This window comes from Salmo salar, chromosome ssa15 (assembly GCF_905237065.1).
Source record: "Salmo salar chromosome ssa15, Ssal_v3.1, whole genome shotgun sequence".
Lineage (NCBI taxonomy): Eukaryota > Metazoa > Chordata > Actinopteri > Salmoniformes > Salmonidae > Salmo > Salmo salar.
Window position 1 is genome coordinate 80,490,564 of NC_059456.1, and position 27,560 is coordinate 80,518,123.

The 27,560-nt window shown below is 43.6% G+C and overlaps 1 protein-coding gene across 1 annotated transcript in view; it reads left to right on the forward strand.

The window, feature by feature from the left end:
* The window catches only part of LOC106572015 (ephrin type-A receptor 2), a 45,825-nt gene extending 24,315 nt beyond the window's left edge, over positions 1–21,510 (forward strand). The window contains exons 4-17 of the mRNA XM_014145712.2: positions 10,682–10,837; positions 11,086–11,445; positions 12,661–12,788; positions 13,058–13,226; positions 13,437–13,530; positions 14,156–14,211; positions 14,299–14,424; positions 16,093–16,278; positions 16,441–16,502; positions 16,636–16,845; positions 17,037–17,186; positions 18,189–18,382; positions 18,847–19,002; positions 20,410–21,510. Coding sequence (XP_014001187.1) covers positions 10,682–10,837; positions 11,086–11,445; positions 12,661–12,788; positions 13,058–13,226; positions 13,437–13,530; positions 14,156–14,211; positions 14,299–14,424; positions 16,093–16,278; positions 16,441–16,502; positions 16,636–16,845; positions 17,037–17,186; positions 18,189–18,382; positions 18,847–19,002; positions 20,410–20,518 — 2,156 coding nt within the window. The 3' untranslated portion in view covers positions 20,519–21,510. The remainder of the gene's footprint in view (positions 1–10,681; positions 10,838–11,085; positions 11,446–12,660; positions 12,789–13,057; positions 13,227–13,436; positions 13,531–14,155; positions 14,212–14,298; positions 14,425–16,092; positions 16,279–16,440; positions 16,503–16,635; positions 16,846–17,036; positions 17,187–18,188; positions 18,383–18,846; positions 19,003–20,409) is intronic.
* Positions 21,511–27,560: the final 6,050 nt, after the last annotated feature.

The following is a 27,560-nucleotide window of genomic DNA, read 5'->3' on the forward strand; positions in this document are numbered from 1 at the left end:
CCAAATCATGTACAATCAATTGAATTTACCACAGGTGGACTCCAAGTTGTAGAAACATCTCAAGGATGATCAATGGAAACAGGATGCACCTGAGCTCAATTTGAGTCTCATATCAAAGGGTCTGAATGCTTCTGTAAATACGTTTTTTTTGTTTAATGTTTTGTTTAATACATTTGCAAACATTTCTAAAAACCTGTTTTCACTTTGTCATTATGGGGTATTTTGTGTAGATTGATTACATTTTTATTTTTGCCATGTTAGATTAAGGCTGTAAAGTAACCAAATGTGGGAAAAAAGTCAAGGGGTCTGAATACTTTCCGAAGGCACTGTAAGTGATGTTCTTGGTCCCAATCGATCAACACAAGCCTTTGCGACCCATTAAACTGAACAGGATGAGTACGTCATCATTTAGCGCTGTTTTTGTTTTAAACTCAAATTTGCTTGTTTTCGCTTTGTTGTTATTGGGTATTGTGTGTAGATTGAGGAAAATGTTTTATTTAATCCATTTTAGAATAAGGCTAAGAAAATGTGGAAAAGGGGAGGGGTCTGAATACTTTCCGAATGCACTGTATATGTTGCTCTGGTTGTCTTCCTCTAACATCTGTAAAAAATATATTTTAAATGGACGCTCAATAACCTATAGAATGATATTTATAGTTGGCTTATTCCAATTTTTTTCTGTTGTTCAAGACTCACGCTCCCATGATTCCATTCTTCAAAACCACTCCCACCATCACCGCCGAAGTTGCAGCTCTGGCAGCCATTGCTCCCTTCCAAATAGCCTATATTTTTGTAGTGAATTACTTAAATAATATTATACTTTCTATTAGTTCCAATAGGCCTACAGTGTTGTGGCTTGGACAATATTGTTAAGGCTGTTAAACATTAACACTTTTTAATTTTTCAGATGCAGCAGGGTTAGCTACTTAGCTAGCTAGCATTGCTAATGTTAGCACCAAAGATACTACAATCATGAAAGACTAGGATTTTGTAGTGATTTCATAATAAATGTTGAGTTCTAACAGGACTACATGTTTAAGACAGTCGCTAAGATTAAACTGTGCTAACTATTGTTGCAAACACTATTTCGGATGTAGCACTAGCGTGCTAGCAAACCATCAGACTAACTTACAGTTAGCATTCGTTAGCATTTAAATTATAATACATTTTTGAGTGTAATGTAATGGATTGGTGACAATGACATTTGGATATATTTGGCAAGATATTCATGCAAGCATTATATTATTACAACCCAAAATGAATGTGAAATGCACTCATAAGTTATGACATAAGCTTTGTCTAGGCTTGCTAGCCATAATATAACTGCAGACTGGGTGGAGCATTGCATCCTGGGAGGTGAAATGGACTCTGGGAATTGGACTATACTGTAGACGAGGACAATGTAGTAGTAAAAAAAAAAAGACAAACGAGGTATCGTGCAGTATGACTGACAAAAACGATAGCTTAAATGTCTATCAAATCTTACAGTAGTGCATATATACTAACAGCATAACTGGTTATAAAGTGGTGGAATTGTCCTTTAAACAAAGAACAATAAACATTTGGTGTCTCAGTGTTGAATTTGTATGAGTCAAAGACATTTGTCCCATTATTCTACCAGTATCCAGCCATACAAGTACTCCCAGGTGCCACGTAGCTCCATTTCCAGGGCAGGTTTTGGGTGCATATTTCCTCTGTATGGCATTCCTGTGCAACGTGGTGGTGGTGGGGCCATGGAGATTTGTGTATTGTGCTGCTGGTGTGTGAGCTCAGCCCCCCCACACCCCCCCGGACAGGACGGGCTCCAGCGGAAACCGGACGCCACCTAATCCGCAGCAAGTCTCCAACCCGTTGGTTCAGGGCTTTCCATTGTTGCCCGCAGTCACTCCTTTTTCACCCCACCGATTTTAAGTAATTTTGTTTATTGGTTCATTTGGCCTCTCTTAACAGGAAGTAGACACGTTGTTGGAATCCAGCATGTACTGCCACCTGGATGTCTAGCCTGGACTTTAAGGAAAGACAAAGAAAGTGTGTCCTAGATGACCGTGGTGGCTGTTGTTTGGGCAGTGTAGTTGAAGGACAGGTCACGGGACATCTATTTAGTGTTAGTTTACAAGCATTTCGCTACACCCGCAATAACATCTGCTAATCACGTGTATGTAACCAATAAAATGTGATTTGATGGCTGCTTTCTTCCTATTTGTACCTCTCTCTCCCATTTGCACTCCTCCCTGTTCTGTGAGCAGCCCGAGGGAAGAGGAGTGTGAAGAGAAAGGGATTTGGGAATGTATTGTGTTTGTTAAAAACCAGATGAAAGCCTAAGTGGAATTGTAAAACAGATGTAATTCCCTTACAGCTGCTCCATCGGTCAGTTAATCCTTTTGACTATTTCCCCACACCTTAACCTGCACACCCCACACCTTGACCTCCACCCTCCCCCTCTCTCCACCCCCCTCCTCTCTCTGTGACCCCCCTGGCTTCATGTTACTACCATACCTCCCCCATCAGAGAGACACTTTGTTCTACTCAACTACTCCTCCACCACCCCCTAATACACCAATGAGACGTTGTCCTGCTCATGCAAACACAGCATTAGTGGCAACACGTAGAAATTACAGAGATGTAAAACAACTGAAAATGGGAGCCAAAAATACATTTTTGTCAATAAGCACGCATGCTTCTCATCTGAAACAGTTCGAAACAGTTCGTGCATATGTAACAGTGTAGGTTCCGTCCCTCTCTTCGCCCCAACCTGGGCTCGAACCAGGGACCCTTGCACACATCAACAACTGACACCCACGAAGCATCATTACCCATCACGCCACAAAAGCCGCGGCCCTTGCAACGCAAGGGGAAACCCTACTTCAAGTCTCAGAGCGAGTGACGTCACTGATTGAAACGCTATTAGCGCGCACCACCGCTAACTAACTAGCCATTTCACATCGGTTACACTCACCCCCCTTTTGACCTCCTCCTTTTTCCGCAGCAACCAATGATCCAGGTCACGGCACCAATGTAACTGTGTAGGTTCCGTCCCTCTCTTCGCCCCAACCTGGGCTCGAACCAGGGACCCTTGCACACATCAACAGCTGACACCCACGAAGCATCGTTACCCATCGCGCCACAAAAGCCGCGGCCCTACTTCAAGTCTCAGAGCGAGTGACGTCACTGATTGAAACGCTATTAGCGCGCACCACCGCTAACTAACTAGCCATTTCACATCGGTTACACATATATTATGATGACATTTTGTACAGTTTTTGTTAGTTTTGGCTTTCAGCAAGGTTGTTTTTTGGCTGTTTTGTGCACATAAAAAGAATTCTGAAGCTGAAGTCTATGCCCCTTCGTCGGAGATTGGTTAACAGTAGGGATTCTTCAATGAAGTGTTAACGTTCAACGATAGACGACTCATTTTCACGTGCACATTTTTCACTTGAAATACTGTACTCCATGTCTTGGTTAGATGTAGAATTGCGCGACTAAGATCTTGGAAAAAACTTAAATGTATGCCCGATTTCTTTATTTTTTTTTAGATTCATTCAGACTATTTTGAGGAAGTATATACAGGCTTCATTTTTTAATTGAACCTTTTATTTAACTAGCTAAGTCAGTTTAGAACAAATTCTTATTTACAATGACGGCCTACCAAAAGGCCTACTGGGATGGTGGCTGGGATTAAAAATACACACAAAGAACGGTAAGTCGTGGCTAATATAGCCGACAGCTATATAATTTATAACTTTACTAGTGTAGCATGTAGGCTAACATAACGCTAAATCAATGAGCCTCCACACAGTCAGTCAGTGCGGGAACGTGATCATTGCACCCAAGATTGAGCTACAACTGGCTAGGCAGTTGGTAGCCTAAATCCTGCCTGATGTTACTGCTGTTCCTAAAACCATTGACATATGTTAGCCTACTGTAACCACACAGAGTGTGTGTGTGTGTGTGTGTTAAGGTTGGGAGATTGTGTACAAGCCTACATCGCCCGATAGCGCCCCATTGCGGTCCTCGATAGTTGATCACTAATGGGGGGGGGGTTCTTTCTCATGGCTACTCATGTATTTCCATGGAAATATAATGTTTATTTTACGCAAAGCATTCATGATTTGCGTAAATGTAATATACTAACTATTACTCTTGTTAAAAATATGAAATGGTATTACATTTGGTGAAGAGCACATTATGACTTGTTTAGGACTCAAAACTCAAAGTTTAGGACTTGAGACTTGACTTGATACTTACTTGTGACTTGTAAAACAATGACTTTGTCCCACCTCTGCACGAAGCAGCCACAACTGTCAGTAAGAGTGTCCGTGATTGCTATGGCTCTCAAGATGGACAAACCGTACTATTGCTGGTCTTTTAAGGGTGTATGCGAGATTGTTCACCTAGCCGATTTCAGTTAGGCGCCAGCCGACCCAAAGCATGCGGTAGCCTTTAGCCATTTCCCCTCTCTCTCCTTTGCTCACTCCTGTATTTGTTTTAGTTGGCTTTTGACTCCCTGTAGTCAAGGACAGTTTAACTCACTACTACCCTGAGGCAGACATGACCCTCAATGTGCTTTAAAAGCTAAAGAGCCCAGGACTTGAATTGAGCTTTTTTTCTTCTTCTCTAGAGCACCCCCACTTAACTCAAGTCCTTGGGGGATTTTCTGTTGTCCAGCCACTGAGTACCCATTCAATCATCCATCGGTCCGTGCATTCATCACGGTCTCCATCTCCATCCATCTTAACTCCGGCTGACAAACCAGCCCACTCCACTTCCAGAATCCACCAGGTCCCGTCAGTCACTCGCCAGTCACTCACTATAAATAAATGCCCAGGCTCTTTAGACACAGGACCTCTCAAATGACAAACAGGGCCTACCTCCCAGGGGACCCCGAAGGGCAAAAAAAGGAGACATTCTCACTTAAATTTCTCGGCGGTCTGGCTCTTAAAGAGCTTAACAGACTTTTATTTAGTTGAGAAATGCACTGTGTTTTTACTCCCAGTTATGTTCTCTTTGAAAACAACAATGTAGCTCTCTCCCATATTCTTTCCCTGGACTCTATCTGTGGCTGTGACCACCTTCCCTCGCATGCTTTGATTGGCTGCTGGATGAAGGAAGCTCAGCATCAGCCTCACGCTTCCTGCTTCCTGTTGTGTCCAGCAAAGATTAAGCTCCCTCCTCCTCCCCTCTCTCTCGCTCCCTTTGGAACATTCCTTTACCCTTCTTCAGTTTCTATTCTTCTTAAACTCAGAAACTGGTGGTCACTGACTCCTGGTCATCACGTTTATTGGATTAATTTCCTGTAATGAAAGGCAGTAAATGGAAATGGGCCTGAACCCTATGGCCACTAAGCTCAGTCCTGCCTCTCCCATCTCCTCATTGGTTTATAGAAGCAGGTACCCACGTGCCATCACCTCATTGGTCATACCCACGTGGGTGACTGAAAGACTAACGAGGTCAGTGGCGGTAATGCACCTAATTTATGAAAGTTGCCAATCGCAATATAAATTCAAAAGAAGTTCAAATTCAAAAAAAGCCTGTAAGGAGGAGAGATGACTAGAAACGATTCGGTTGACCATTTTATGTGTGGATTAATTGGCAGAGTAGAGATTGTGCATTTCAGATAAAATAACTCAATGTTTATATCCCAGGACAGATTAGCTAGCAACAGCAAGCTAGCTAAATAGGACAAATTAGCTAGCAAGTGCAAACTAGCTAGCTAAATTGCCATAAATGTTTAATGCTTTTCGACCTGTCCTCAAATTAATATAATTGGTTCAGAGTTTGTTTTGATATTTTAACCTGCATGTCGTGATCGCGTTTGGTGTTGGGGGACAAAATGCATTTATGCACGATGGCGTACACGCGCAGCCTGTTTGGGGTCCGTGTTAGTGTATTTGTATTTATTAAGGATCCCAATTAGCTGTTGCCAAGGCAGCAGCTACTCTTCCTGGGGTACAGCAACATTAAGGCAGTTATATACAATTTAAAATATGATGTTACATTTCATAACATTTTTCAAAGGCCACTACTCTACTACCAGATATCTACAATACAAAATCCATGTGTACGTGTGTGTAGAGTGCGTGCCTTGTGTGCCTGCCTTACACCATCATCCCATAAACCCTAGACCCAATCCAATTTGCATACCGCCCCAACAGTTCCACATATGATGCAGTCTCTATTGCACTCCACACTGCCCTTTCCCACCTGGACAAAAGGAATACCTATGTGAGAATGCTATTCATTGACTACAGCTCAGCGTTCAACACCATAGTGCCCTTAAAGCTCATCAATAAGCTAAGGACCCTGGGACTAAACACCTCCCTCTGCAACTGGATCCTGGACTTCCTGACGAGCAGCCCCCAGGTGGTAAGGGTAGGTAACAACACATCCGCCACGCTGATCCTCAACACAGGGGCCCCTCAGGGGTGCGTGCTCAGCACCCTCCTGTACTCCCTGTTCACTGCACAGCCAGGCACGACTCCAACACCATCATTAAATTTGCCAATGACACAACACTGATCACCGACAACAACGAGACAGACGATAGGGAGGAGGTCAGAGACCTGGCCGTGTGGTGCCAGGACAATAACCTCTCCCTCAACGTAACCAAAACAAAGAGATGATTGTGGACTACAGGAAAAAGAGGACCGAGCACTCCACCATTCTCATCGACGGGGCTGCAGTGGAGCAGGTTGAGAGCTTGAAGTTCCTTGGTGTCCACATCACCAACTAACATGGTCCAAGCACACCATAACCATAACCACACTCATGCTGCCAAACACCCTCGTAAAACTGACCATCCTACCGATCCTCGACTTCGGCGATGTCATCTATAAAATAGCCTCCAACACTCTACTCAGCAAATTGGATGCAGTCTATCACAGTGCCATCCGTTTTGTCACCAAAGCCCCATACACTACCCACCACTGCAACCTATACGCTCTCGTTGGCTGGCCCTCGCTTCATACTCGTCGCCAAACCCACTGGCTACAGGTTATCTACAAGTCTCTGCTAGGTAAAGCCCCGCCTTATCTCAGCTCGCTGGTCACCATAGCAGCACCCACTCGTAGCACGCGCTCCAGCTGGTATATCTCACTGGTCACCCCCAAAGCCAATTCCTCCTTTGGTCGCCTTTCCTTCCAGTTCTCTGCTGCCAATGACTGGAACGAACTGCAAAAATCTCTGAAACTGGAGATTCCCATCTCCCTCACTAGCTTTAAGCACCAGCTTTCAGAGCAGCTCACAGATCACTGCACCTGTTCATAGCCCATCTATCTACCTCATCCCCATACTGTATTTATTTATTTATTTTGCTCCTTTTGCACCCCAGTATCTCTACTTGCACATCCATCGTTTGCACATCTACCATTCCGGTGTTTAATTGCCATATTGTAAATACTTCGCCACCATGGCCTATTTATTGCCTTAATTCCCGTATTTTACCTAATTTGCACTCACTGTATATAGACTTTTTGTTTTATTTTTTCTACTGTATTATTGACTATGTTTTGTTTATTCCATGTGTAACTCTGTGTTGAATGTGTCAAAATGCTTTGCTTTATCTTGGCCAGGTCGCAGTTGCAAATGAGAACTTGTTCTCAACTAGCCTACCTGGTTAAATAAAGGTGAAATAAAAACATTTAAAATAACAGTTGTGAAGTGGGCACGACAAAATCTATTCCCCCTCAGGAGACTGAAAAGATTTGGCATGGGTCCTCAGATCCTCAAAAGGTTCTACAGCTGCACCATCGAGAGCATCCGGACTGGTTACATCACTGCCTGGTATGGCAACTGCTCGGCATCCGACCGCAAGGCACTACAGAGGGTAGTGCGTATGGCCCAGTACATCACTGGGGCCAAGCTTCCTGCCATCCAGGATCTCTATACCAGGCGGTGTCAGAGGAAGGCCCTAAAAATTGTCAAAGACTCCAGCCACCCTAGTCATAGACTGTTCTCTCTGCTAACACACGGCAAGTGGTACCGGAGCGCCAAGTCTAGGTCTAAGAGGCTTCTAAACAGCTTCTACCCCCAAGCCATAAGACTCCTGAGCATCTAGTCAAATGGCTACCCAGACTATTTGCATTGCCCCCCCCGCCTCCACACCACTGCCACTCTCTGTTGTCATCTATGCATATTCACTTTAATTAACTCTACCTACATGTACATACTACCTCAACTAACCGGTGCCCCCGCACATTGATTCTGTACCAGCACCCCCCTGAATATATTGTTATTTTTTTTACTGCTGCTCTTAAATAACTTGTTACTTTTCTCTTATTCTTATCCATATTTTTTGAAACTGCATTGTTGGTTAGGGTCTCGTAAGTAAGCATTTCACTTTAAGGTCTACACCTGTTGTATTCGGCGCATGTGACTAGTAAAATTTTGATTTTTGTTTTGATTTATGTGTGTCTGTGCCTATGTGTGTCTCTCTTCACAGTCCCCGCTTTTACATAAGGAGTATTTGTATATAACATTTTTTTTATCTGATTTTACTGTTCACATCAGTTACCTGATGTTCCATGTAGCCATGGCTCTATTTAGTACTGTACGCCTCCCATAGTCTGCTCTTGACTTGGGGATTGTGAAGAGACCTTTGGTGACATGTCTTGTGGGGTATGCATGGGTGTCCGAGCTGTGTGCTAGTAGTTTAAACAGACACCTCAGTGCATTCAGCATGTCAACATTTCTTAGAAAAACAGGTAGTGATGAAGTCATTCTCTCTTCCACTTTGAGCCATGAGAGATTTACATGAATATTATTGTTAGCTCTCCGTGTACATTGCTGTAAGGCCATCTCCCCGCAGCCATGACCAGATGCATCGCAGCCGTTCTCATTCCCCCACCATTGCTGCCGCGCAGAAATAGCCTAGTCCCCTCTATTGTTACCATGTGGCATTTCTACTATTTGCAACAAGTGTTTATTTATTTTAAATTTTTTTGTTGTTGAATGGCTTGACATTCTTCTGCCTGCTGGTCACTTGTGAAAGAATATGCTAATGAGTTAGCTGGGAGCCTTTTGGTGAGGCTTGAAGGGAAGGAATCGAGGTATTTGTTGATTACCAGTGGGGAGGCAGGGAAGATGGAGGCCTATGGATTGGGATTCGAGATGGCAGCTGTTTCGTTTGCCCACTCGCAGTAGGATTCGATACCCCTCTTTCTTTCTATCCCTCTGCTGCCCTTCTGTTTCTCTATCCCTCCGTGTCTTTTCGCCCTTCGAGATCTTGTTAATGAGTAGTCATGAATGTTATAGAAACAGCTGGCAGAGAAAGAGAAGAATCCTAAATCTTTTCATGCTTAGAATTTCCTCTTAAACTAAGAATGCACTATTGTTGTCCATATTCGCCATGTCATCCTACTGCCGAGAAATGGCAACTGCAACTTGTAGGCCTCAATGAGGCAAAAGACGAATGGAGCGAAGGGAACGTCTCATAGTTACTTGAATTAGTGAAATGTGGGCGATTTTCTTTCAGGCGAGTGTGAGGTTACTTGCGGGTTCCAAGTAAACTTCAGCGAAGGCCGTAACTGATCAAAGCAGATTTTTCTCTGAGAATAGACATCGGCTTCCTTCTTGACTTGCCCCTGGTGTTGCCATTTAGATGCAGACACTAGAACCATATATCATTGATTCTTTACATATTTCACCTTCTTTCTCAGGTCATTCCTCCATTGCCTGTAATCAATTTCTCTCGCTCTCTCGCCCCCCCCAATGTCTGATAAAGCAATGAAGTCAACCTAGGAAAAGAGAGCTGGCTGAAGAAAGGATGCTATTTGAGATCATTGGAATACAGACCCATATCGCAGGGCCTGGAAATAGAAGAACCAAAGAAAACAGTGTGTGTGTGTGTGTGTGTGTGTGTGAGAAGGGGAAACAGGTGAAGAGAACAGTAATCCTTCCTCTGAAGTCAGATTTGCTCGCCGTGTGTGTAATCATGTAAGGGGATAGAGCACGGACATGACCAGAAGCCATTGGAATGTTTTTGGAGCATTTAAGGGCGGCCTTCTCATTTTCACTTTCCTCCATGAGATTTCACGCCGTCTTACTCTGATTCCAACTACTGTTGGTGCACAACTTGAGCTTACCTGTGTCTCTCCCACCACTCTATTCTCCCATGTGTGAAATCAGCAGACATCTTATCTAAGCGATATGGTTTCATATTTACACAGGGGTCTTTTTAAAAGACGGCTGAGGTATGCACATAATGGTTTCACTTATTCATTTTCTCTCTGATTTATTTTCCAACTTGATTCTGGCTTGCACTCCTCTGTTTTCTCTCTTCTCGTGGAGTATTGATGGCTGACTTACTGTCCTGGAAATGTGGGAAGACTGGTTGTATTGGTTTAGAGAGAGAGAGAAAAGGGGGATGGTTTAAAGGTTTAAAGAGTAGTAGTATGGCTGTTGTTTCTGCACCAACCACCCACTCAGATGTAGGAAAACACTGTAATAATCATCTACATAAACACTTTTGTTTTTTCATCCAAATGGCACCCTATTCCCTTTATAGTGCACTACTTTTCACCAGGGTTCATAGGGCTCTGGTCAAAAGCAGTACACACCATATAAGAAGTAAAGTGCAATTTGGGATACACACCATGTTTTCCTTGCCATGTTTTAATTTCCCGTTTCTTAACTAGTTCCCCTCAGTTCCTAATGAAAGTCTCCCCTGTGTGTGTTGTGATTTCAGAGTGTCAGCCAGGCTTCTTCAAAGCCTTCGTGTCCAGCGACACGTGCAAACTGTGTCCTGCTAACACCCAGCTACTGGGCTCCGGGGCGCTGCTCTGCCCATGTGCAGAAGGCTTCTACCGCGCTCCCGACGACCCGGCAACAGGGCCCTGCTCAGGTTAGGAGGAGGAAGGGAGGCCATTTAGAAAAATGACTTTAATGTGCACTGTCACCATTGGTGGATCCCACACTGACAACTAATGAGAGTTTTTATTGCGCTCATAGTGCTCTCTTAACCAAAATAATGACATAATGACACTAAATAGAAAATCACAGAATGCTACAGTGGTTGACATAATGATGACATTAATCATACATCGTGAACTAACATACTATGCATCCATTTTACTGCTCCTGTTGCATTAGGCCTGCCCTCAGCGCCGCAAGAACTGGTCGCCACGACCACCCAGCTGGCCGCGGGCAAGCTGCATCTGTCATGGAGCCCGCCGGAGGACACGGGCGGCCGCAGTGACATCACCTACAGTGTGGAGTGCAGATGCTGTGACGGCGGCGCGTGCCAGCCATGCGGGGAGAAGGTGCGCCTCGAGCCAGCCAGCTTTGGCCTGATGCACACCTGGGTGGCGGTGAGCGAGCTGGAGCCCCACCTCAACTACACTTTCACCGTGGAGGCCCACAGCGGAGTGTCGCTGTTCGCCAGCCAGGGGGCACCGCGCTCCAACAGGCCCCCGTCCACAAACACATTGACCACTGCCCTGCACTACACAGGTGAGTCATCATCAGTGTTGGGATTCATTCCTTGAAAAAGAAATACATTACGTATTACTCATTACATTTACTTTACAGTATTACTTTGTGTAGAAAGTAATGCAGTATTACTTTGCGTTACTTTTATGAATCCAGGTGAAAGCTATGATCCCTTATTGTTGTCACCTGTTAAACCCACTTCAATCAGTGTAGATGAAGGGGAGGAGACAGGTTGAAGAAGGATTTTTAAGACAATTGACACATGGATTGTGTATGTGTGACATTCAGAGTGTGAATGGGCAAGACAAAATATTTAAGTGCCTTTTGAATAGTTTATGGTAGTAGGTGCCAGGCATACCTTTTTGAGAACTGCAATGTTACTGTGTTTTTCACGCTCAAGAGTTTACCATGTCGATCAAGAATGGTCTACCACCAAAAGGACATCCAGCCAACTTGACACAACTGTGAGAAGCATTGGAGTCAACATGGGCCAGCATCCCTGTGGAACCCTTTCGACACCTTGTAAAGTTCATGCCCTGACGAATGAAGTCTGTTTTGAGGGCAAAGGGGGGTGCAACTCAATATTAGGAAGGTGTTCCAAATTGTTGTATCCTCGGTGTATACTCAAAGCAAAACATCTGTACAGATTTCCAATCTTTTCATAAAAAATATCTCTCTCTCTATAGAATGCACGTACACTGACCCATAGAGATGTATAGAAGGCCCACTTGCCACTAGACGGGAAAGCCCTCTATGGCAAAGATCAGAGGTGCGTCCTCTATAAATTTGTATGGACAACAGCTGCATTGCTTTTACTCAAAACGGCCTTTCTCCGCTCGCTCGAGAATGAGGAAACGAGACAAGATCGGATCATGGGTTTTGACAAAAATAACTGTAATAATATTACCCAATTTGTAAAAAGTAACACGTTACTTAATGCCGTTACTCATAAAGTAATCTGATTACGTAACATGTTACTTTTGTAACACTTTACCCTCAACACTGGCCACCGTACTTAGGAGTAATGGTAGTAGAAGTAGTAGAAACCTTTTTTATTATGCATGATCAAATGGGATCTGAAATGTAGTTATGGCTTCTCATACAAGCATGATGACTAAATACTCTCACACATATTGCAATGAAAGCATTTCCAAAGCTCTTGGTTGGTTGAACCTGTGAAGGATATTGCACAAAGTCTCGGTATTGTTGACATCTCCCCTCCTTCCTTCTCCTTAGACCCCCCCAAGGTGACGTCCATGCGTCTGGTCGAGCGAAGCCCCACCAGCCTTTCCCTGTCCTGGGCTGTAGCCCCCCGCAGGCCCCTGCCCCGGCCCATCCGCTACGAACTCAGCTACCGCAAGAAGGTACAGTACCACCCACGCCACCACTAGCGGGTGCATATTTTTGCACTGTTCTATTGTATGTTTTTTGATACATAAGGACTTAAAAATGTAATGTTGTGATAGTGCACAAAAGAAAGAAAATGAGCAGGGTTTCATGGAGGATAAACGCCACATAAGGGGAGCAATATCGCACAACAAAATCATTATTATTATGAGTCCTTACTGAAACCCAGTGAATCAATCATGACTTCTCATCTTTCAATTCTCTCCCCCCTCTCCAACTCTTCCAGGATGACAATCTGGATGTGACCACGTACACGGTTCTGATTCTGGAGAAGAGCTCTGTGCAGATCAGTGAATTGTCCCCAGCCACAGCCTACCTATTCAGGGTCAAGGCCCTGAGCCCCGAGGGCAGCCCTGGAGGATCCATGGAGGATGAATTTGAGACCCTGCCTGATAGTAAGGACGATGGCCATATGAGGCTAATAAGGAGAAGGGAGAATGATAGGATGCTATTTGAGATGATTCGGACACAGCCCCATACTACAGGGCCTCGAAATGAACGAACCAGTGTGTGTGTTTTTTATTTTTTGTCGGTGTGTGTGTGTTTTTTTGTGTGTGTCAGTGTGTTACCATTGTGTCTCAGGGTTTGTTGTTGATATGCCACAGTACCCCAGAGCAACACGGCGGTCATCTTCGGAGCGGCAGTTGGCGGAGCGGCCATGTTGTTCATTGTGGTGGTCGTCCTGCTCGTACGCAAACGGTTAGCAGCAACCTCCTTTTCTGCCCCTCGCCCTTTGCTTCTCGCTCCTTTTGTTAAGCACCTCCATAACACTCACCCCTTCACTGGTTTCCTTTCTCATTCTTATTTTCTTTTGCCAATTCTCCAAATGGCCTTTCCTCCATTCCTTTCAGCCACCTTTCTCTCCCCTTCCTTTTGCAACTCTCTCTCTGTCTGTTTTCCAGCACTCACTAGGGGAGAATTGGCATTGAGTGCAGCTTGTCATTGCTCAATGAGTATACTCTAACAAGTAGTGGCTTTGAATGGAAGCGGGCCCAAGTGGCACATTGTTTTGGAATAAGAGCTGGTCGGCTCTTCTTGTGGCATACTGTAGCAAATCCTTCAGCACAGCAGCACACCGCTGTCTGTCCGTCGATCCGTGCATCTGTCTTTGTCACGGCTTAGGAAACACAGACAGGCTCCAGTCTTTATCAAAGCTTTCCCTCAGTGAATCGAGGCGGCACACACCAATGACTAGGCGTCTTTTGAAACTAGCTGGAAATTGAAGGATAAAAAGAAAAAAACGGACCATTCGATTTTGGAGCGAGATGATGATGATGATGATGATGATGATAATTACTGATGATATTTATTTTCTGTTATTCAGGAGAAGGAACTCCCATACAAGACAAGAACCAGAAGATACTTACTTCTCTAGCTCAGGTAGACAAAAGAAAATAAGTACCCCTCTCTCTCTACGTATTTGTATCTTTCTTTCACAAATGCCCATCTATTCGTATTCTTCTCCAGAGCAACTGAAGCCGCTAAAGACCTATGTGGATCCGCACACGTATGAGGACCCCAACACAGCCATCCTCAAGTTTGCCAGCGAGATCCATCCCAGCCACGTGACCAAGCAGAAAGTCATTGGAGCTGGTGAGTTCAGAACTAAGTTAAAACAATGTGCTTAAGGGCTGAGGATGAAGGTGTTGAAGGGGTTTTCCATCCCCTAAGTCCCTGTTTATAAAATGTTTTGTTGTGTTAATGCTACAGCTTGAGCTCTTGAGTGGCAGTGGGTAGACCATTCAGATTGGTATTGATGGATTGCGTCTTCGGCTTGCATGTTTAGACATAATTCAGTGTGGCAACTCTGCTTGGCTTCGGGGACCAGTGCTTTATCTCAAAATCCACATTAAATTATAATAAGATAAACAAAAGTATCTGGAGCAGAAAACTGAGTATTTGAGAGGCTATAACCCCTTGATCCCAAACTCCTACTCTGCAAATGATAGTTTTATTGCAGTGTGACAACATCTGCCATTCTGCCCTTTGAACCCCCAACCCCCACCTCCCCTTCTCCTCCCCAACCGTGCTCTGTCCTCTGTGACAACTGATTCCCATGCTCCCACACAGGCCACAAGCCTCCACCAATGAGAGATTAAAATGTTTAATGTAACCTTTGTTTAACTAGGCAAGTCAGTTAAGAACAAATTCTTATTTATAATGACGGCCTACCTCAGCCAAACCCGGACGACGCTGGCCCAATTGTGTGCCGCCCTATGGGACTCCCAATCATGGAGAGAAACACATATTTCTTACACAATCCCACAATAACACACCTCTGTGAAAGGCCCGGAGCAAAACAGCTCCTGATGCTTCCTTGTTTACTTTCTCCTTATACAATTTCCATAACCCTCGAGAGACACTAAAGGTAGGGCTGGGCGATATGGGCTAAAAATCATATATATATATATTTTTTTTTTTCAAACTTCACAAAATCTATTTTTTTTTAATGTTTTCTCTAAGTTTTGTTGTACAATTTTCTAGCTAACAAGGTAGAGCAGTTGAATTGGTATTGAACACACCTTTCATTCCGTCTCCAACTGTTTGAAGAGGATGCTAGCCTGTTCACTTTGTTCAGATGTTGGAATCAGGTGGCCTACCGTATTTCTCAGAATGAGATACAAGAGAACGGGTTGCCAATTCCTTATAGAATTGCGTTTAATGCTTATTTCATATTTATAAAACACAGACTAGATAGCTAGTATAAGTCTTTGGCTAAAATGCACTGCAATGCCACGCTCGACAAACTGAGCATGAATGTTTCAGAATCAATGTTAATTGATGCTCCTGTTTTAGTAGTGTCTGTTCTGCGTGCAATTTCAGGAGTTGAGACGCAAAAGGGTATTGTTGGAAAGGTTAACTTCTCTATTACAGTAAAATAATGTGTCCGTGTGTTTGTGTCCATATGATTGATTCAGTTGGACCAAACCTTAAATGCAAATAGTGAGTTGAAACCGCTTGTCAGAGAGGATGAAGTGATTTCTCATCTTTGTTGTTGCGTGGGTGTGTGTGTGTGTGTGAATGGGAAGGTGCACAGAAAGAGCAAAGGAGACGAGACCAAAAAGACAACATGAGAACAAGTGGACATAAACGCTAAAAAAATAAAAATAAAGGGATTCTGCACAAAAACATTTGAACGAATTGAATTATTTCTATATTGCCCAGCCCTAACTACAAGCCACAACCATATAAAGGATAGGGCTTGAAATATTGCTCAATCTTGTCTTTGGGTTTTAAAACAGTTTTCTTCTGCGCCTCTAGGGGAATTTGGAGAGGTGTTTCGCGGTATTCTGAAAGCACCAGGGCGGAAGGAGGTGGCGGTGGCCATTAAGACGCTGAAGCCGGGATACTCGGAGAAGCAGAGGCGAGACTTCCTTTCAGAGGCAAGCATCATGGGACAGTTCTCCCACCAGAACATTATTCGCCTGGAGGGAGTCGTCACTAAATGTAAGAAGGCTCTATTAGTCTACTAGGCGCTACCTGTAACAAGAACAGTATGCTCCTGTCAAACATTCACTTACCCGGTCTATATATCAATTCCATATGTATACATTTCCTGCCTGTTTTGGGCAGTAGTTAAAATTTATTTATTCCCTTTTTTAATTCCAGTCAAGCATGCCATGATTGTGACTGAGTATATGGAGAACGGAGCACTGGACAAGTACCTAAAGGTGAGTACAGTACATCGTATGCAAGTTACCTATATAAGTGAAGGACAATGCGTTGCCACTGAGTTACCACAGAAACTTCACATGATGTCTCTCTAACAATATGTGTGTACAACCATGTGTGTTTCCTCCTCAGGATCACGATGGCGAGTTGCCCTCCTTCCAGCTGGTGGGCATGATGCGTGGCATCGCCGCAGGCATGAAGTATCTTTCCGACATGAGCTACGTTCACCGGGATCTGGCTGCCCGCAACATCCTGGTCAACAACAACCTGGAGTGTAAGGTGTCTGACTTCGGCCTGTCCCGAGTGCTGGAGGACGACCCTGAGGGCACCTACACCACCAGTGTGAGTTCTCATTGGACGTTAGAATGGTTGGCTTTACTTAGCCCATGCTTATGCATTTGCCTTGTAAACACTGTATTTCAGTGTAAACTGCTCACAGAGGACTTTAATTGAATAAAATGTAATTTAATTGAGCAAAACTGTATTTTTTGGGCTTTGACCTGAGTGTTGTCCACTTGTTTCCCCTCCAACAGGGTGGTAAGATCCCCATCCGCTGGACAGCCCCAGAGGCCATTGCCTATAGGAAGTTCACCTCGGCCAGCGACGTGTGGAGCTTCGGCATTGTCATGTGGGAGGTCATGGCCTTTGGCGAGCGGCCCTACTGGGACATGAGCAACTGCGAGGTATGCTACAATTCTAATGCTAACCAGGAGTTGGAACCAGTTCAGGGATCAGAACCGAAAATCGGAAAACAACAAACATTTTCAAGGAACGGAAACGAAAGTGATCCATACTGTTCCGGTACAGAACCGTTATTTTTAAAGCATGGGAACTGGTTAATAACGTTCTTTAACATTCCAGGCATTTTGCTCTAGTCCCACAAAAAAATGCAACAAAGTGCCTATGCAAAGCCCTCACTCTGTCACTCAGAAACATATTCCAGGATCTGCCTGCAAGCTGAAAATCCTTGTGCGTGTTTAGGCTACCTGCCCTCCGTCTGAAGCATAGTCTACTGTACTGACGTTACCATAGGCTACTGTACTGACATTAAGCGTGATTCAGAAGATGGGAGAGAGATTTTACTTTTTCATTGTACAAGAAGTGCAAAAGGGTAAGACGTGTTTTTAGTTCTGGTGCCGCTCTGCACACACAAGCATGCTAGCTACCAAGCTAGCTCAAGCTTGTTAGCTAGCTAGCTCAAAGGACATTCAACATTCCTCCATAGAAGCCGCTCCTCCTAGATATAATTCTGTGGACCTAATTCAGATAATGCGTGTCATAACAAGATGCCCATAGCTTCAAGCCTCCTCAACCCTCTCTTGCTCTCATCTCACCCGCAAAATTCCTGTCGCATCCTGCGCCATAGGCTACACTGTCCATCAGACATGTAAACAACTAGCTTGCTTGCTCTATCTGCACTGATTGGTGAAGTAATTTAATGAGCTAAATGTAAAAAACGGATTTCACACGTTAAAAAAAGAACAGAAAGAAATTATATAAACCAGTATTTTTTGGGGCGTTCGAACCGAGTCAGAACATTTATTTTGCTGGTCGGAACAAAAAATGGTTGTTCTGTTCAGAATGAAACGATTGTAAAATAATTTTGGTGCTAATTACCATAACATCTCATTGAGCCTCATTTCAAGTCTGAGAACTCAAAGTGACCTCTAGCCTCTGATTGTCAGGTAATGAAGGCCATCAACGAGGCGTTCAGGCTGCCGGCGCCCATGGACTGCCCATCAGCCGTCTACCAGCTTATGTTGCAGTGCTGGCTGCAGGAACGCTCCAAGAGGCCCCGTTTCCCGGACATTGTCAGCCTGCTGGACAAGCTGCTCAGGAGCCCTGAGTCCCTGAAGGCAATCGCAGATTTCGACCCCCGGTAAGAGTCCTTTAATCTCTAGAAGGGAATTAAACAGCAAAACAGAGTGGAGCGCAAAAAAAAGCAGATTTTTGTTAAATTCTTGGAAGGATAGTGTGGCAGCATAATGTGTGTCTGTCTGAACATGTTTTAAATACATTTACATATTGGTCATTTAGCGACTTACAGGAGCAACTAGGGTTAAATGCCGTGCTTAAGGGCACGTCAACATATTTTTCACCTCGGGGATTCGAACCAGCGACCTTTCGGTTACTGGCCCAACACTCTTAACTGCTAGGCTACCTGCCGCCCCACAAAAAACAAAGAGCTGTCAGGTTCCTTCCTTAATCAGTTTCTCCATAGCTGCACCAACCGCTTTTTATCTCACCATTTCCTCGCAGGGTTATTACAGCCTTTTCTTTGTCTTCATTGTCAGCCGGCTGTTGATGATTATTGCTCGCTCTTCTCGACTTTCCCTACCCCAGTGTATCCATCCGCCTGCCCAGCACCAGTGGTTCGGACGGCTCACCCTTCAGGTCGGTGTCCGAGTGGCTGGAGTCCATCAAGATGAGCCAGTACAGCGAGAACTTCACCTGTGCCGGAGTGTTCACCATGGACCAGGTGCTGCAGATGAAGAACGAGTGAGTAGTGTTTTTTTAAGCGTTTATTTTTATTTTGGGGGGACATTGTCTGTTGCAAGATGAGATGTTCATCATAAAAAATATTTATTCTGAGAAACTATTGATTGCAAATAATCTAAGATTGGTTGAGAGTATAGGAATAGAATAGTACATTTATATGTATAGAGTATCTGCACAATGGAGAACAACTGGTTCCCAAGCTGGGCCCTTTCTTAGTTTTCCAAATCATGTTATGGATGTGACTTCTGCAGAGTATTTTGGGTTTTTGTTCTTGAAAAAGTTACTTTCAAAAGCCAGAGAACAGTTTACGCACAATATAAGCTCTGGCATTTCTACAACTCGAGAAAACAAGTGAGATGGAAGAAATTATGGAGCGAAAGAAAGACCAGGCTCATTTGTGGTGGCCTGGTGGTGGCTTGTGGTTTGCCCCCTCCTCTCTCTTCCTCCCTCTGTCCTTTTTACAATTCTTTCTCTCATCCCTCCTTTGCCCACACCACCAGCCCAGGGCAGCACTTCTGCAGCAGCCTGAACACTGGTCCTGGCTGTGTAGGGCAAAGGCCCTCGTGACTTATGCATCATAAAAGGAAAGGAGAAGGAGAAGAAGAGAGAACAGCCACTAGAGTAGAAGGGGCAATGTGGAGATAAGGGAAATTAAGGCAAATGTAGCGTAGAACAGTTGTGGATGAGGAGAGGACTTTAGGGCAACACAAACCCCCAAAAGATTTTCAGACGAAGGCACTGTCCCGAAATATCATATCAGTCTTTCAATAATTACAGTATCTGGGAGTTAGATAGTCTTCAGACATAACACATGAAAATGAGCGCTGTGTGGAAACAGGGGAAACGTCTTTGAAGTGTGTGTCATATATTCCCTGGTGAGATCTTCGGTCCCATGCTCGATCTCTTGTCATCTGGTTGCACTTGACCTAACCAGGAACTATTTACGACACTCCCTCTGCTCGCCAGAGAAGTGATTGATGGGCGAGATGGAAAATCCTCATTAACTAATTAAAAATGTAATTAAACCTGGTAGTGAGTGACTTAGATGTGGGACACCTTTGCCAGATTCTGGCCCTTTCTTGAAAATGTGAAATTGTCCTTCCATCCTCCCAGCTAGTCTCTAGAGGTTATTCTCAATAGGTTGCTATCTTTGCTTTGCTAGTGTCTAGTGTCTGCAGGTTTTAGTTTTTTCCTTTCAATTAAGACCTAGACAACCAAGTGAGGGGAGTTTCTTAATAATCAGTGACCTTAATTCATCAATCAAGTACAAGGGTGAAGTGAAAACCCACAGACACTCGGCCCTCCGCGGAATGAGTTTGACATGTGACTTGAAAGAAATCTGAACCAAGTCAAGACGTGAATCCCATCCAATGACTCTCTCAATCGCTCTCGTCTTCTTTTTCACAGGGATATCAAGAACATTGGCGTAAGACTGCCTGGCCACCTGAAGAGAATTGCATACAGCATCCTGGGCTTGAAAGACCAGACCAGCACCCTGAGTGTATTTGCAGTGTGACTCAATACTAGTGGTACAGGAATTTGAATCGGCACTAAAGCGGGCAGCACTCTTGAACTCTGTGTTGGACTGGACTGGAGCGGAGCTGCGGGAACGGCTTTGGACAGGCAGAACCAAACTGAACACGTCGTAAGAACATGGTCTAGCCAAAAGAGACTTTCTTGGAGATTTGTAACAGACTTGTTAAGTGATAGCTAATATTTTTGAATTTATACAGCAATAGATATATTATACTGTATATATTTTTTATTATCCATCTCCATTCTACAGATACAGTTCATTGCTCAACCTTTGTTTTATATATTTTTGGGATGCATGCTTCCCCTCTCCCCCATGAGGTTGTCTCTTCCATCTCTAGCACCCAATATTGAGAAGAGAAAATGAAAATAAGTGACACAACCACTTATACTTAGTTCAACCAATGTGATTCTTTGTGTGACGTGGACTGCTGTGTCCATTTCGGAATGAGTCTGGTGTTGTCGATGCCATTGCAATTCACTGAGTGAAATGCATTCTGGTCAGCGTAATCTCTTGCTACACTAATGAAAATGGACTCGAAGCAGAGAGTGGACCTGAAAGGGGCTGGCCGTAGTTTAACATGGGGCACTGGTGTATGCCAGTCTTGAGGTTATTGTCTTAAAGTCCAGGTTGGGCTGTTGTTAGCTACTGTTATGCCTTATGTGGGCTTGATTCAGATGTTAAGCTATCATATGAATTTGAGTTTATATAAAAACAGTGTGAAAAGATATGAGGTACTCATCATGTTCAGTTTAATGGGCTGTAAAGGCTTGTATTGATCGATTGCAACAAAGAACATCACTTACAGTGCCTTCGGAAAGTATTCAGACCCCTTGACTTTTTCCACATTTTGTTACTTTACAGCCTTATTCTAAAATTGATTATATATAATTTTTCCTCAACAATCTACACATAATACTCCGTAATGACAAAACGAAAACCCTTTGCTATGAGACTCGAAATTGAACTCCGGTGCATCCTGTTTCCATTGATCATCCTTGATGTTTCTACAATTTGATTGGAGTCCACCTGTGGTAAATTAAATTGATTGGACATGATTTGGAAAGGCACACACCTGTCTATATAAGGTCCCACAGTTGACAGTGCATGTCAGAGCAAAAACCAAGCCATGAGGACGAAGGAATTGTCCGTAGAGCTCCGAGACAGGATTGTGTCGAGGCATAGATCTGGGGAAGGGTACCAAAGAATTTCTGCAGCATTGAAGGTCCCCAAGAACACTGTGGCCTCCATCATTCTTAAATGGAAGAAGTTTGGAACCACCTAGACTCTTCCTCGAGCTGGCCGCCCGGCCAAACTGAGCAATCGGTGGAGAAGGGCCTCGGTCAGGGAGGTGACCTAGAACCCGATGGTCACTCTGACAGAGCTCTAGCATTCCTCTGTGGAGATGGGAGAACCTTCCAGAAGGACAACCATCTCTGCAGCACTCCACCATCAGGCCTTTATGGTAGAGTGGCCAGACGGAAGCCACTCCTCAGTAAAAGGCACATGACAGCCTGCTTAGTTTGACAAAAGGCACATAAAGACTCTGACCATGAGAAACAAGATTCTCTGGTCTGATGAAACCGAGATTGAACTCTTTGGACTGAATGCCAAGCGTCACATCTGGAGGAAACCAGGCACCATTCCTAGGGTGAAGCATGGTGGCAGCATCATGCTGTGGGAATGTTTTTCAGCGGCAGGGACTGGGAGACTAGTCAGGATCGAGGGAAAGATGAACGGAGCAAAGTACAGAGATCCTTGATGAAAACCTGCTCAGGACCTCAGACTGGGGTGAAGGTTCACCTTCCAACAGGACAACAACCCTAAGCACACAGCCAAGACAACGCAGGAGTGGCTTCGGGGCAAGTCTCAATGTCCTTGAGTGGCCCAGCCAGAGCTAGAACTTGAAACTGATCGAAACATCTCTGGAGAAACCTGAAAATAGCTGTGCAGCATCGCTCCCCATCCAACCTGACAGATCTTGAGAGGATCAGCAGAGAGGAATGAGAGAAACTCTCCAAATACAGGTGTGCCAAGCTTGTAGCGTCATACCTAAGAAGACTCGAGGCTGTATTCGCTGCCAAAGGTGCTTCAACAAAGTACTGGATAAAGGGTCTGAATACTTGTGTAAATATAGTATTGAATTATTTTTGCTTCGGCATTATGGGGTGTTATGCTTAGATTAATGATGAAAAAAAACTATTTAATCAATTTTAGAAAAAAGTTGTACGTAACAAAATGTGGAACAAGTCAAGGGGTCTGAATACTACTGTATATTGTAGCACTTAATTAAGTAACAATTGGGTTAAGTTGTCTCATCTAAAAGATCTAACTTGCCATTTTTATTGTCATTATGCCATAGGAAGATCACATTTGAAATAAAATGATGCGTAAAGAATTACATTAATAATGACGAATTTAATTTGGAAAGGTATTGTCGAGCTTCAAGTCAGGAATACATTGAGCCTTTTTTAAACGTTTTTTAAAGTTAGTTGAAAATACAAATGCCTAAAAAAGTAACATTTCGGAGGGTTAGAAATGCTTTTTGAGATGATTTCAGACAGTGTAATGTGTAGTTTGATATGCAATTTCAATGTGACAGTAAAGTAGTATTTTGTTCTTTTTCTTTTATCAGAACTTCGATAACTATTCTTATTCCGATTGCATTATCCAGATTTCTTATATGGTGTTCAGTAACACATTTTTGTGGGATGAAGCTATTTGCTTTGACAATGCAGATATACTAGTAAGCTTGGTGTATTATTTTTCTCTGATTGCATTCCATTGATAAAGAGGCTGTTTCTGGTAATGCCAAGAAAGTATACATTTCCTTCCGTCTTTATTGACCAGCTCATCCATATCCACATTTTTTTCCCCAGATCTGCTTGTGCTCTTGTCAACTCACATCAAACAATGACATCAATGGAGTTGGCAAGAGCACAAACACGTCTGGGACAAGTCTATATCCAAAAGACATTGTTCATAATGTACCCCAATGCTCTTAAAAGAAAACTGCAAATCAGTTTACTCTCTCTTCACTACTTGATTTTTTATGTAACATTTTGACTGTCTAATTTAACGAAAATATGATGGTCCTTGTTTCATATGTCTTGTGAACATTATTAGATTACTAAATGTCCATTTGTAAAAGAGATTTTTTTCCTGGTCTATTGACTGACATTTTTGTCTTTTGTATAATTTGCCTTTTTAAAGCCCCCAATACAGCGTTTTATCTCAATATCAAATCATTAACTGTGGTTTTCAATTCAAATGTTTTTTTGTTTTTTTTTAAAGAAGGAAAAAAATGCTTCTTAACAAAGAGCAATATCTCAACCAAGAATTTTGATAAGAATGTCTGGGAGTGGTGAGGGGAAAACTAGCTGTTAATGGCAGAGATGTTTGGAATTCATATTGGTCTATTTACTAGTTAACTGCCTTGTGATGTCACCAGGCAGGCCATAACTCCATCCCACCAAAACAGGCAAAAAATTTCAGGCGATCTTTTCAAACAGCTCTTACACTAAATGGGCATTATCATTTTCACAATGTCATAGTATTATTCCAACCACATAGTGTGGAAATATACACTGAGGATACCAAACATTAGGAACACCTTCCTAATATTGAGTTGAACCCCCCTTTTTCCTTCAGAACAGCCTCAATTCGTCGGGGCATGGAGTCTACAAGGTGTTGAAAGCGTTCCACAGGTTTGATGGCCCATGTTGACTCCAATGCTTCCCACAGTTGTGTCAAGTTGGCTGGATGTCCTTTGGGTGGTGGACCATTCTTGATACACAGGAAACTGAGTGTGAAAAACCCAGCGTTGTTGCCATTCTTGACAAACCGGTGCGCCTGGCACCTACTACCATACCCCGTTCAAAGCCACTTAAGTATATTGTCTTGCCCATGCACCATCTGAATGGCACACATACACAATCCATGTCTCAAGGCTTAAAAATCCTTCTTAACCTGTCTCGTCCCCTTTATCTAGATTTAACAAGTGACATCAATAAGGGATCATTGTTCACCTGGTCAGTCTATGTCATGGAAAGGGCAGGTGTTCTTAATGTTTTCTCAGTGTATATAAAAAACAGGAAAATTACATTTTTGACTACTGGTTCTTTAAGCAGACAAATTAGCAGTTTCTTGATTAAAAAGTAAACTCCATTTTATACTTTATTTAAGTCTATTTTTTTACTTTTATTTATTGTCATTTTTACACTGAGCTGGGATTTATTTGTAATTGAAGGTTGTTTTTCAGTCTCAATAAACTATTGCCTTTCATTCATATTTGGTATTTATTAGGATCCCCATTAGCTGCTGCAAAAGCATCAGCTACTCTTCCTTTGGTCCACATGAAGCATGACATAATACATAGTACAGAACATTACTAGTCAAGGACTGAAATACATACATTTAAAATGTCACACACAGCCTACGTATCAGTACATACAGGGCATTCGGAAAGCCTTATTGTAAAATGGATAGATTTTTTTCCCTCATAAATCTACACACAATATCCCATAATAACAAAGCAAAAACAGGTTTTTAGAAATCTTTGCAAATGCATTAAAAATAAACTGATATCACATTTACTTAAGTATTTAGACCCTTTACTTATTTTGTTGAATGTTGAAGCACCTTTGGCAGCCTCGAGTCTTCTTGGGTATGACGCTACAAATCAAATTTATTTATATAGCCCTTCTTACATCAGCTGATATCTCAAAGTGCTGTACAGAAACCCAGCCTAAAACCCCAAACAGCAAGCAATGCAGGTGTAGAAGCACGGTGGCTAGGAAAAACTCCCTAGAAAGGCCAAAACCTAGGAAGAAACCTAGAGAGGAACCAGGCTATGAGGGGTGGCCAGTCCTCTTCTGGCTGTGCCGGGTGGAGATTATAACAGAACATGGCCAAGATGTTTGAATGTTCATAAATGACCAGCATGGTCAAATAATAATAATCACAGTAGTTGTTGAGGGTGCAACAGGTCAGCACCTCATGAGTGAATGTCAGTTGGCTTTTCATAGCCGATCATTGAGAGTATCTCTACCGCTCCTGCTGTCTCTAGAGAGTTGAAAACCGCAGGTCTGGGACAGGTAGCCAGAACAGTTGAAACTGGAGCAGCAGCACGGCCAGGTGGACTGGGGACAGCAAGGAGTCATCATGCCAGGTAGTCCTGAGGCATGGTCCTAGGAATCAGGTCCCCCGAGAGAGAGAAGGAAAGAAAGAGAAAGAGAGAATTAGAGAGAGCATACTTAAATTCACACAGGACACTGGAGTAATACTCCAGATCTAACAGACTGACCCTAGCCCCCCGACACAAACTACTGCAGCATAAATACTGGAGGCTGAGACAGGAGGGGTCAGGAGAAACTGTGGCCCCGTCTGACGATACCCCCGGACAGGGCCAAACAGGCAGGATATAACCCCACCCACTTTGCCAAAGCACAGTCCCCACACCACTAGAGGGATATCTTCAACTACCAACTTACCATCCTGAGACAAGGCCGAGTATAGCCCACAAAGATCTCCGCCACGGCACAACCCAAGGGGGGGCGCCAACCCAGACAGGAAGACCACGTCAGTGACTCAACCCACTCAAGTGACACACCCCTCCTAGGGACGGCATGGAAGAGCACCAGTAAGCCAGTGACTCGGCCCCTGTAATAGGGTTAGAGGCAGAGAATCCCAGTGGAGAGAGTGGAACAGGCTAGGCAGAGACAGCAAGGGCGGTTCGTTGCTCCAGTGCCTTTTCGTTCACCTTCACACTCCTGGGCCAGACTACACTCAGTCATAGGACCTACTGAAGAGATGAGTCTTCAATAAAGACTTAAAGGTTGAGACTGAGTCTGCATCTCTCACATGGGTAGGCAGACCATTCCATAAAAATGGAGCTCTATAGGAGAAAGCCCTGCCTCCAGCTGTTTGCTTAGAAATTCTAGGGACAATTTGGAGGCCTGCGTCTTGTGACCGTAGCGTACGTGTAGGTATGCACGGCAGGACCAAATCGGAAAGATAGGTAGGAGCAAGCCCATGTAGTGCTTTGTAGGTTAGCAGTAAAACCCTGAAATCAGCCCTTGCCTTAACAGGAAGCCAGTGTAGGGAGGCTAGCACTGGAGTAATATGATAATTTTTGGGGGTTCTAGTCAGGAATCTAGCAGCCGTATTTAGCACTAACTGAAGTTTATTTAGTGATTTATCCGGGTAGCCAGAAAGTAGAGCATTGCAGAAGTCTAACCTAGAAGTAACAAAAGCATGGATTACTTTTTCTGCATCAATTTTGGACAGAAAATGTCTGATCTTTGCAATGTTACGCAGATGGAAAAAAGCTGTCCTTGAAACAATCTTGATATGTTCGTCAAAAGAGAGATCAGGGTCCAGAGTAACGCCGAGGTCCTTCACAGTTTTATTTGAGACGACTGTACAACCATCAAGATTAATTGTCAGATTCAACAGAAGATCTCTTTGTTTCTTGGGACCTAGAACAAGCATCTCTGTTTTGTCCGAGTTTAAAAATAGAAAGTTTGCAGCCTTCCACTTCCTTATGTCTGAAACACGGGCTTTACCATGTTTCATTGAAATGTACAGCTGTGTGTCATCCGCATAGCAGTGAAAGTTAACATTATGTTTTGGAATGACATCCCCAAGAGGTAAAATATATAGTGAAAACAATAGTGGTACTCATGTATTTGGGGAGTTTTTTCTGCAGATCCTTTCAAGCTCTGTCAGGTTGAATGGGGAGCGTCGCTGCACAGCTATTTTCAGGTCTCTCCAGAGATGTTTGATCGGGTTCAAGTCTGGGCTGTGGCTGGGCCACTCAAGGACATTCAGAGACCTAAGCCATTCCCGCGTTGTCTTACATTTACATTTACATTTTAGTCATTTAGCAGACGCTCTTATCCAGAGCGACTTACAAATTGGTGCATTCACCTATAATATCCAGTGGAACAACCACTTTACAATAGTGCATCTAAATCTTTTAAGGGGGGGGGTTAGAAGGATTACCTTATCCTAACCCAGGTAT